The sequence below is a fragment of the Geotrypetes seraphini genome, chromosome 2 (genome assembly GCF_902459505.1).
Source record: "Geotrypetes seraphini chromosome 2, aGeoSer1.1, whole genome shotgun sequence".
Classification (NCBI taxonomy): domain Eukaryota; kingdom Metazoa; phylum Chordata; class Amphibia; order Gymnophiona; family Dermophiidae; genus Geotrypetes; species Geotrypetes seraphini.
In genome coordinates, this window is record NC_047085.1 from 461,286,233 (window position 1) to 461,298,277 (window position 12,045).

General features: G+C 44.4%; 1 protein-coding gene across 5 annotated transcripts in view; it reads left to right on the forward strand.

The window, feature by feature from the left end:
* Nucleotides 1-273: 273 nt before the first annotated feature.
* Nucleotides 274-12,045, forward strand: part of DIP2C (disco interacting protein 2 homolog C) — an 800,316-nt gene continuing 788,544 nt past the window's right edge. For 2 of the 5 annotated variants that reach the window (XR_004538170.1, XR_004538171.1), the window contains exon 1: nt 276-699. Coding sequence is in view for 3 of the 5 variants with exons in the window: in XM_033931571.1 (XP_033787462.1) it covers nt 615-699 (85 nt within the window). In the remaining 2 variants the exon portion in view is untranslated. Of the gene's footprint in view, nt 700-12,045 lie in introns of all 5 variants that reach the window. The other 3 variants (XM_033931571.1, XM_033931568.1, XM_033931569.1) reach the window with 3 other exon arrangements.

Here is a 12,045-nt window from a genome sequence, read left to right on the forward strand (position 1 = left end):
ATAGGTAAAATACTTCAATGCTAAACCGGTTAGAAATACTGTATTTGAGTGTCAGTTATTAAATGCACTGTTAGCACATCGATGCCTCAGATTCTTCACTTCTAGTGCTGGCCACAATACCCTACTGTGTAACCTCTAGCTGACCACCTAGTGGCCTCAAGCCAGGGTCCTGGAAACCCCCGAAATGTGCTTCCAGCTCATCATACCAATCCTGATGCTAGGTAAAGCGCAGACCCTCCTGCAGGTAACGGATGTAAGGGAAGGAGACCCGCTCTCTCACTCACGCCGGGTCGCTCGGCTCTCGGGCTCCCCCTAGAGCAGAGCGGCGGCGGCGGTGGCCACACGGCGGCTCACGTGACCGTGACAGGCGCTCCGAGCGCAGGCAGCAACATTCAGGCACCGCCGCCCGAGACCCTCCCGCAGCCCGAGTAGCTGCGGCGAGCGCGGACCGTGCCGGGGCGCTCCCCCGGGCAGCCGAAACGGAGAGAGGGCCGCGGGGGGCTGCGCAGAGATGGCGCAGCTGCAGTGACAGCGGGAGGAGGAGGGGAGCCGCCGGGAAATCAGTGCCGATGCATTGCTAAGCGTCGCCAGGAGCGCAGACAAAGAGCCGGAGCATGGCGGACCGCAGCCTGGAGAGCGTGCCTCTGCCGCTGGAGGTGAGAGCCCGGCTCGCCGAGCTGGAGCTGGAGCTGTCCGAAGGTAAAGCCGAAGCCTTTTCTCTCTACTCGGGGTTGGCTTTTTTTTTTTTTTTGGTGCTTTGCAGCCGGGTTGGGGGTTGGGCAGGGAGGATGGATTCCCCCCCCCTCCTTTCTGTGGGGGGGTCTTGGTTTCGCCCGTAGCGCTATTACAGTGACATTTCATTGGGAAGAAGGGGGTGTAGCGGGGCTATGCCCTCCCCTTCAAATAACGCTTCAGCTGACATATTTTTTTTTTCTCTCTCTCTCCCAGTATTATTGCACTAGCATTTATTTAACACCTTCGGAAATAATTTAGTTATTTCACGTTTTCATAACGCCCTAGAAATGAAAACCATGTTTTTTGGTTTACGTTTTGCATCGAATTCAAAGCATCTTCGGCGCTTTATTGTATGGCTTTCTTCTTTTTTAAAATTATAATATATTATCATGCATGCTTGTTTAGATACATTTCCTCGTGACGTACGGTGATTTTTCTCTCCCCCCCCCCCATCTTGTTGTTGTTGCTGCTGCTGCTTTGGATTTGTAATTTGTACCGGGAGGAAGGGAGAGACAGATTTCCTATGGTGCGATGTTGCCTTTTTTGAACTGGAAAAATTAATTTGTTTTTTTTTTGCTATCATGGGAAAGATGGAAAATATTTAGGGCCGGGCTGTTTTTTGTAAGTTCTCCCGGAAGATAAGATTAACGAGTGAAAGAAAGAGGTTGGGGGGGGGGGAGATATAAGACAGCTTGGAAATAATGCAAAAAGATAGATCCACCCCCCCCTTTCCCCCCCTCGTCCTTGCATTCAAAGGCTGGGCTTGTGTGTCGGCTGTGGAAGGAAACCAACCGTTAAGAGTGCTTTCTGGGGATTGATGTGTTGCACATGAATGGGTTTTTTTGTTGTTGTTGTTGCTGCTGCCTATAAAAGGGGATGAAGATTGTGCTGTGATGGTTTTTGAAAGTTACCCTTGAGATTAGAGGGCTGGATTTAAAGGCTTTGGTGACTTCTAGTGTGCAGAGCCAGCAAGATGCATCTACCCTCCCTTCCCCCCCCCCTCCCTTGCATTTCCATCCAACGTAGCCGACGAGGACTCCATAAAATTCCCAGCTTAAAAAAAGGTGTGTCTAATGTGCGCCGTCCCACTGGTTTGGGGCAGACTCGATCTCTTCTTGGGGGGGGGGGGGGGTCATGCGTGCCTGGAAAGATGTCATGCGAGCGTGTCTAGGGGCTGAATCTGCATCTGCATCTCCCTCTCTCTCTCTGTGTTTTGCAGCCTCCTGTTGAAGTTCAAAAAAAAATCTCTTCCGGAGGGACACGGGCAGAGAATCGCTGCCTTTCTCCCGTGTAATTAACGCGCAGCCGCACCCCAGAGGCCGGGTAGGGGTAGTTGAAAGGGATCAGGGTATATTGAACTTGAATCTTTCTAACGGTTTGCTAAGTGCTGCCAGACTGCAAGTAAAATCGGTTCTTGCCAATTTCATCTGGGGGGGGGGGGGAGGAGTTATGCGCTGACTTTGGATGCCTTATTAACCCTTTCAGGGCAGGCAGGGGATTTAGCCGTGGTCTTCTGGTTTAAAATGTATGACCCCCCCCCCCCACCTCCCTGTTGAACAAAAAATGTATCCCTTTCTGCCTTGGGTTTTTTTTTTATTCTGGGTCTTGGAGGGCTGCCCAGAGGGTTCGGTTTTCAGGATACCCCTAATGAATATGGACAAAGGAGATCTGCTTGCAGTTTGAGGTGGTAGCCACACTTATTTGCTGTTTGCATTCGTTAGGGGTATTCAGAGACCCTGTCTGGTGGGTGGCCTGAGGGACTAGGGCTGATCATACTGCATTATTTTGAATAAATACAAATGACAATGGAGAAATCTGTGAGCACGTGGGCTCCTCTGAGCAGTCAATATGTAATCGGGGTGTCCTGCTTGGTTTGTTCCATGGTGCAAATTCCACTTAATATTGCTTTGGGCATTTTATATCTTTGCTTTAAATTAGTGCACTTGACAGCCAATTACATAGAGGTACAATGGGTCATACCACCCCCCCCCCCCAAAGATCCTAGGTTTTTTAATGGTTAGGTGTTCTTGCAAGCCATGCAGGTGCTGTGGTTTCAGGCTGCCACGTGCAAACCTCTTCGAAGCAGGGAAGTGATGGCTGTCATAGTACAGTGCTTGTTGAAAGTAAATGCATTGGGCTTCCTCATGTACTTTTAACCACCAGGGTCCTTGGAGTATATGAAGGTTTTAAGGTTTCTTTTAGGGAGGAAGAAAGGTAGACTGGTGCTGGTTTATCCCAATGCTCTGCCATTTTACTCTTGAAGGGAAGAACCGGAATATTAATATTTGAAGACTTGCTTCATGTGCTGATGAGAAGAGGCACAGAGAAACCAGTCTTTAAAAAAAAATGTGATGGAGCAGTGCTATGTTTTACCAAGCGGGAACCCTCGGTTATTCTGTTCCTAAGCCTGATCTTACCTCCCTTGATGGGCTGGGGATGGAATTTTGTCTGTCGGCTCATGCATTTTTCCAAGGTGACTTACTTTGAGATACAGCAGGGAGTGGTCACAGTCTCAGGAGAGAGGGTCCATCCCAGCCGTTTGGGTGGATAGGGACAGATTCTTCAGATTGAAGGGGACAACAGGTACGAGGGGGCATTCGGAGAAACTGAAGGGAGATAGGTTCAAAACAAATGCAAGGAAGTTTTTTTTCACCCAGAGGGTCGTGGACACTTGGAATGCGCTACCGGAGGAAGTGATCAGGCAGAGTATGGTACAGGGATTCAAACAGGGATTGGACGGATTCCTGAGGGATAAAGGGATTGTGGGATACTGAGAGAGGTGCTGGGATGTAATACAAGTATAGAAAGCTAATAAGTATGGAAACCCAACCAAGTCGTGAATGTGCAAGACCGGAGGGTTAGGACTTTGATGGGAAGATAGGACTTAAATGGGAAACCAAGGTGGCAAGGGGGCCCCTTCTGGTTATTCAGACAGGTCGTGACCTGTTTGGGCCGCCGCGGGAGCGGACTGCTGGGCAGGATGGACCTGTGGTCTGACCCGGCGGAGGCACTGCTTATGTTCTTATGTTCTTATGTGGTCATCTGGTCTGGTACTGGTCCTGGTCGGGGATCGTCGGGCGGGGGCTAGAAGAGTTAGTAAAAACCATGGTAGTTGCAAATGAACATTTACGACGCTGTAGCCCAGGAGTGGCTTTGCTTCTTTGGATGAGCTAAAAACTCAGCAAGGAGGAGTGGGTGGCACATGGGGAATGTGAAGTGATGCTGGGCCATGTGTAAAAAGAGTGGCCCAGTGGTAAGTGCAGTGGCCTGAGAACCTGGGGTGCTGGGTTTGATTCCCACTGCAACTCCTTGTGACTCTGTGGAAAGTCACTTAATCCTCCCTTGCTCCATTGACAAAATAAGTACCTATATATAATATAATGTATAAATAAAGCACTTTGATTTTAACCACAGAAAGGCCCATCCCCTTTCCCTCATTCTGAGATGTGTTCTGCGTAAGGGCTGAAAAGCAGGGCCAGGTATGAAAAACATGGGCAGAAAAATATCATAATGAGCTATTCCTATAAATTGTTCCTTTGTCAGACATGTCTTAGAGGCAGCTGACAAGAGAATCAATATTATAAAAATAATTTGCATCAATGCATTGTGGGTTGGGTTCATGGCCATGCTGCTCAGTCTCCGTTAACAAGGAGGGCTTTGAAATGCTGAGGAGTGGTTCTTTTAACCCTCCCTCCCCCCCCCCCTTTGGCACGTGGTGTTGCGATTTTTTTTGCATAGCATAAAGCATCTGTCAGTAAACAGTGACCTTGGTCTTGGTGGTATTCTCTGCACACTGAAGGGACAGTGCCTTGCATTGCCTGGAGAAGAGGGAGATTTCAAAGAATGTAAACCAGCAATGGCAGTCAGTATGTGACTACACAGGCTGTGTAAGGCTCTAAGGCTGGCCATGCTGGGTGGGAGTTTTTCAGGACCTGCAGCCTGTGAAGCTATCTCTTCTTCTTCTTCTTTTTTTTTAAATAATTGCATGATATGTAAATCTGGTCAGAGGCATAGCACAAAACAGCCTATGGATACAACTTTCAGGATTTTGGCCAGGCAGCTAGAATGACTCTTTGCCAGGTATGTGTTTGCAAATGAGCATATACCCCTGGCGTTCTTTGCTTTTTTTAATGGAATTCCTGGATGGTAGAGTACTGTTGATCTCTTAGAGGGGGGGGGGGAATTCATCGAGCAGCGTTAAGGGAATTAGCATACCCTATAAGCCTATTTTATACCTATGAGCTTTTTGCATTTAATGCAAGCTAATTCCCTTAACACCCGTTAAGGCTCTACCGCTGCTTGATGAATTCTTCCACCTTACTCCTCTTTCCTTAACTCTATTGGCTACTGTTGTGGTCTTGCATCATTCCTGACGTTGGCTATTTGCTGACAGGAGTTTTGTGTGTCTGGCAATCTCATGGTGCAGTCTGAAAGAATGAAATGTGCCGCACATCTGAAAATATTCATTGGTTGGGAGCCACGAGCTAGATTTTTTTTTGCTTGCTGCAGTGGATGAATGTACAAATGTGTGATTTCCCTTGTGAGCTGATATCATGTTGGGCTAGTAAAAAAAAAAAAAAAAGTATAAGGCAGGGGCATGAGAACTTCCCGCCCCACCTCTCGGAAAGAAAAGGTCAATAAATGCATGCTGGTGAAATGGGAGATCTAATATCTTTATATTTGTGGTTTCTGTTCTGTACTCTTGATGTCCGTTGATATTGTCTTGGGTCATCAAATGCTTCCATAATAGATTTTGTGGGTTTTCATCTGATGTGCCTGCAAACAGTTAACCAAAGCAAGTAAAAATCTTCCATCTGGGGCTAAGAAGGCCTTAAAAAGCCCAAATGGCTTTAAACTTGGCAAGTAGCCATTGAAATTATATGTATTCTCATCACTAATGTAAGGGGTCGGTGTGTTAGGGTTTTTAATGCTGGACTATGAGTGGGTGGTAATGTGTATGAGGATTGCAATGTGTTATGATATATTTATGATTTTACAAGTATGTACTGTATATATGGTGTTTTGATCTGTTGTATATCTTGTTATGGTGTTGTGAACTGGTTTGTATTAGATTAGGGGAGGGGGGAGCCATATATAAATTGGTAAATTAAAGGATAGTTCTCCTTTCCCAGATATTTGTAAATAAAAATGTATTTTGCCAGATGTACTGGAAGTCTTCCTTCCTCTAAAAGGCTTTGGCTTTCTCTTTGGTTTCTGTCTAATATCTGAACTTAAAACCGGCCTGTAATGGACTTTAATTCAACCTGGCAAAAGCTTTCTAGAGTACCAGTACCATACTTTGTCGCTTAATTTCATTAAAGCCCATTAAAGACCTTTTTATACCAAATGTTGTGCTCCGCTGTCCTTGGATTCAAAAAGCCCTCGTGGGAAACGTGCTGTAAACATACACACGCTACATTTTTTTTTTCCTTGTTTACATGTCATATGTTGAACAAAGAAACCTGTTTCTTTCCTTGCTAAAGCTGGTTTTCTAGGATACCTCTTTAGCAGGGTAGTGTGAGATTTGCATATTTATTTTCCTTACCAGACCTGTGTTCTGAGACCAAAGCCAGGGCGGTAGCAGTTGCTGGAGCTGTAATACCCTTTTTATGTCATAATTTTCCAGATTGTTTCCCACTTGTTTTAGTGCAGTGGTCTCAAACTCAAACCCTTTGCAGGGCCACATTTTGGATTTGTAGGTACTTGAAGGGCCTCAGAAAAAATAGTTAATGTCTTAGTAAAGAAATGACAATTTTGCATGAGGTAAAACTCTTTATACTTTATAAATGTTTCTTTTTGGCTAAGTCTTAATAATAATACTGCATTGTAATTTATAGCTAAAGAGACATATCAAAAAACTGTTTTATTTTACTTTTGTGATTATGATAAACATACCGAGGGCCTCAAAATAGTACCTGGCGGGCCGCATGTGGCCCCCGGGCCGCAAGTTTGAGACCACTGTTTTAGTGCGTTCTCTGTTTGGACTCATAGATGCAGGTCAGACATGTACTTCCCACACTGAAAGATGAATTAAAATGATTTAGAGCAGGGGTTCTCAATCCTGTTCTCGGGACACTCAGCCAGGCAGGTTTTTGGGGTATCTGTAATGCATGTGCTGGAGACGGACCCGCAAGCCTAGCCCCATTGTAATTAAATCCAGTCTAAAATGTGGTGGATAGTTATGGCACATGGTCAAAGCAGTGGCAAACTAAGTGGGGGAGATCACTGGGCACCAGCTTATGGGGGGCATTGAAGGAGGAGCTAGAAAGTTCATTAAAAAAAAAAAAAGCATGGAACCTTTGGGCTCCTTTTACTAAGGTGCGCTAGCGTTTTTAGCGCACGCACAAGATTAGCGTGCGGTAGCTGAAAAATTACCGCCTGCTTAAAAAGGAGGCGGTAGCGGCTAGCCTGCGCGGCATTTTAGCACACGCTATTCCGCGCGTTCAGGCCCTAACGCACCTTTGTAAAAGGATCCCCTTGTGTCGGGAGAGGTGAAAATGTAAAGCCTCGGTACGCTACGTCAGCCAAATTAGGCAAGGGGTAATGGCCAGATGTACTAAGCATTTGTGTTGGGCTCTGTCATTCGTCTGCATCTTCACACGCTCTTGCAATGATTACTCTGACTGGTGCAAATATTGTCTGGTAATGAGGACTGTGGGGGTGCCAAAGTGACATTTTTCATGACTTAACTATTCTGGTTTTGAAACTTGGCAGCCCTGTTGATTCAGTCATTTAACAGTCATTGGTTGCTCAGGGTCAGACAGACACAGTTGAAATTTAGAGGGGTCAAGGTTTTACTACTGTGCACCAGTAAATGTAAGTTTTCATTGCTTGCTCTTTACCTGTGTTCAGAACCTTTCCTTGCTTACCGGTACTACAGACGCCTGGTTATATGTACCTGTCTGAACTTGGTGACCTGTTTCCTGTTCTTCTGCCCCTATGTATGTTTCTTACCTACCTTTGAGGTGTTCTATTTATATGGGAGGCCTGCATATAGAAATGCTGCTGAAGGCCGGAATGGCCCAGTGGTTCTAGCAGTGAGCCAGAAACCAGGGAAAACATGATCTTGGGCCATTCGCTTAATTCTTCATGGCCTCGGGTATAAAATTTACCTTGTAAAGTCTCCAGGGAAAGGACAAACCTATCTATCGAACCTGAATTGAGATTTCACCTTGATCTTGGTTTGGAAAGGTGAGTAATTGAAAATCCAAATCTGTCTGGAAGGCTGAAAATATTCAGATCTAGTAGTGGCTGTTCGTCACCTACACTGCCAGTGGGTGAGGTCTGGCTTTTCATAAGCTGTCATATGGCGTACTGTACCCCAGCTTTCTTGGGCTGTGTGCTGAACTCTTCTGGATCTGTGGCCTACTCTTCTTTTCTTTCTTTTTTTTTTTCTTCCCCTTCATAAGAAATACAATTTCATACTTAATTGAACTTGCAACTCAAAACGTCAGTTCTGATCAGTCTCTGCAGACTGTTCTGTCACTTCATACACTTTGCCTCATTCCTTGTGACCTTCTCGCTCTATGTGAAATCATAGCATTCGTTTAAAAAAAAAAAAAAAAAGTTATAATAGATGTGGCCTGCCATACCATGGAAAGTCCGTTCTCTGTCCAAACTCTAATAACTGTTCTTTTTGTGCAGTTGCTATAGTAACATCTTAATTTGCAGTAACAGTTGAAGGTATTTTATTTTTTGACCTTTTCCTTCTGTTTCTGCAGTGTCAGAAGCGTCACTCAGCATATGAACTTATGATTTTCGGCTCTAGGATCACCACCATATGGTCCTAATAGAACACTGGGCTTGAACTTCCTTTCATGTTGGTGAAAAAAAAATGCAGGGTTTTCTGTTCTTCCATTCTCTGATAGTAGTTTAATCATATTTATAGGATGCTTTTTCTACAAGGTACTTCCAGGAGGGCAGTTAACACGGTTTTAAATGATTAGCCTTCTCTGAGCTTGTTGTAAACGAACCCCCTGCAGTTTCTAGCGCAGGGAGCTGTGCTGAATGGCCTGTGCTGCTCCCGACGCTCATAGGAACTCAGAGTGTCGGGAGCAGTGTGGGCCATTCAACGCGGCTCCCTGCGCTAGAAACTGCTGTCGCAGTTTCGTAAAAGGAGACCTAAGGATACCAATCTTGGTGTGTGTTGTGACTTGGGTTTTGGCAAACAATCTGAGTATTAATTTTACTTGTCTTTCTAACGGGGACTTTGCACACACAACCTACGTAATTGCTTTTGAGGAGTGCTATTCTATGTAAGTGCATGTGGAAACACTTACTTTTAATGTGCTAAATTTTAAAGCATTTCAGTTTATTTATAATTTGGAACAAATTGCAAGAATATTCTTGTTTTAGTAATAGAGAGAAGACAAATACAATAGTAAAATAACAATAGTAAAATGATAAAATATAACCACTCTTCCTTAGACCTTGAGGAGGTGGAAGTTTGGATGAGGAGAACAAAAACAGAAGCACAGTGGCATAGTGAGGGTGGAAGGTGACCTTCCGCCTTCTTATCCCAGAACAAGCAGGCAGCATATTCTCGACATGTGGGTGACGTCATCCACGGAGCCCCGTCGCGGACAGCTTTTCAATCAAACTTGATTGAAGATCTCAAAGTTTGCTAGTGCTGCCCATGCATGCGTGTGCCTTCCTGCTCCACTAGAGGGCGCATCCCCTCCTCATGGTCTTCAGTTGTTCGTTTTCTGCGGAGCCAAGAAGCCCTGTTCTACAGCTCTGCCGTTTTCTACTTGCCTTCTCGCACCGTGGCTTTCTTTATTTTATTTTTTTTTATTTTCCCCCGTTAACTCATTGCTGGTGTAAGCGGCATCCCCAGCCTGCTGCCTGCGCTGGCCTCGGCTCTCCTCCTGGCATCACTTCCTGGTCCTGTGATATTACTCCACCCATCGAGACTTACCCAAAAATGTAAAAATTGCATGAATATACAGCCTCATGTTGCATAATTTCAAATCCAATCCTTATTTCTTGATAAATAATTTTCTGACTATAATATAATAGAAAACTATCTATCTAGATTTTTCCTCAAAAAAGCATTTTATTTTAAAAATAAAAGATTAAATTTATTTTTTATTTTTTAATCATTGATTTTAATCCACCCTGGTAGTGACACCAGTCAGTAGGAATGATCGTACCAGATGACCCAGGATGAAGGATTATTTATTTTGATTTATTTCTCGCCCTCCCCGAAAGCTCAGGATGGGTGACAGAAAACCAAACACAGATTCTGAGAACGAGCTAACAGAAAAACCAGGAGGGTAACAGAATAATAGGGGGACCTAGGTACAATATTAAAGGCTAACAATTTATCAAGGAACAGTGTACAGATTCTGTAAGCATAGGATCTAGGTACGAGGTGAGGCTAACATGTATCATGTACAGAAGGGAATCGGGTGGATACGAGGGCATTCATTGTTTAGGGGGGCAGAGACTCTGGAAACAAGAGAGCATAGCAGAGCATGGACTGAAATGCATGTTGGAGTTAGAGGGGAGGTCAAGCAGTAGTGTAGTCTTGTTCATCTGGCAGTTTCATATATCTGTTCTTATCACTTGAGAACTTAATTGTCCCAGTTCCTAGTAACTAATTTCAGGTCTGGACAGAAGAGGAAGGTCTTTACTGCCTTTATTTCGATATAGGAAACACACTTGGTTGAAGATGGACCCAACACGGGCTGTGTTTTGACTTGTGAGCCGCTTTACATTAGTCATTTTCTGGAGAAAGCTGTGGGTTGATGAACCATGGCCAACAGTTATTGCCTTGATACCTGGATTCACTTGGGAGGAAACTATAAAACGAAAGGACAGCCTCCCTAGGTGGTTGCAAATGAAGACTCATGGCGATTGAACTAGGAGAACAAAGAAGTTGGAAACTGCACGGCCAAAAAAGATCAGCTGTTGGCTCAGATCTGATTCTGGAAAAGTATTGCTGTCACATCTGAATAAAGATTGTTCTGTTCGTCTTTGCCCTATTGCAGTGTGTCTCAAACTGTGTGCCCCAAAGAGATTCCAGATGTGTCACGAGAGATTCCAGAATTTGACTTTTTAAAAATTCCCTTCATAAGTATAGAAACATCTGCAATAACTATTATCTCTTCCTCTCTCTGAGATCCTACGTGCCTATCTCACGCTTTCTTGAATTCTGACAGTCTTTGTCTCCACCACCTCCTCCGCCACTAGAATAGATGATAGGTACATCATGTATGCATCAGTCTGTCAATGTTATGAGCGTCTGTGTGTGTGCCAGGATACAACCGCCCAGACAAGCATCATTCTTTGACGTAATTGGTCCTTGAAAACTAGTGGCAAGTAACTTTATTTATGAATTTATTGTATTGTATTTATATGCCACTTATAACCTAAGTGGTGTACATTCAGGCAGTCAAACATGCAGTAACTGTCCTAACTTTAACAACAAAGCAATCAAGGCTTTGTTACCGTTCAGATCTTATCATTGCGAACCTGGATTTTCAGCTCTGACAGAAATTAAATTGAAAAAAAAAAAAAGAGTGCAGATGGTGGATGATGAAATGTGTGTTTGCTCATCGTCTATTAAGCCGCGTTTTGAGTTAATTTGCCCTCAAAAACAATCACATCCATCGTATTGATTAGCTTCACCGCTGTTACAATTACCCATACATAGCTTAAAGAACTTTAAATAACTCAAACTTTAATTTTTTGTTTTATTGGTTTTACAATTCTATAATTTCAATTATAATGTGCCCCCAAAAAATTAGCGGTGTTTAGTGTGCCACGAAGGACATTTGCTCCGTTTTAAAGTGCTGGAGTTAAAAAGGTTTGCGAGACGCTGCCCTATAGCATGCTGCCATCATGGAATTGCAATGGATTATTTCTAGCCTAGCGCAGTATTGAAAATGTTTGTGGATGGTCATATCGTAGGCCAGTGGTTCACAATACAGTCCTCAGGACTCGAGCCGTCAGTTTTCAGGATATCCACTGTGAGTTTGTATGTACCACTTCCACTGTATGCAAATCTATCTTTTGCATATTCATTGTGGGTTTCTTGAAACCCTGACCGGATGGGTGTGTCCCAAGGACTGAATTGAGAGCCACTGCTTTTTGTTGGTATATCCATCCTCATAGAGAAGTGTCTTGCAAGCTTTTCCATGCCGCAGCATGCTAAACTCAGGGCTGGAGGGTCTCTGCGCATGCACAGATAGACGCGATGCCATCACATGCATGTGTGACATTGCATCGTTGTCCTTGAAGGCCCTCCAGACAGGGCCCTGAGCTTGTTAATCCTGAAATGAACTACGTTGATGGGGAAGTGTGGAG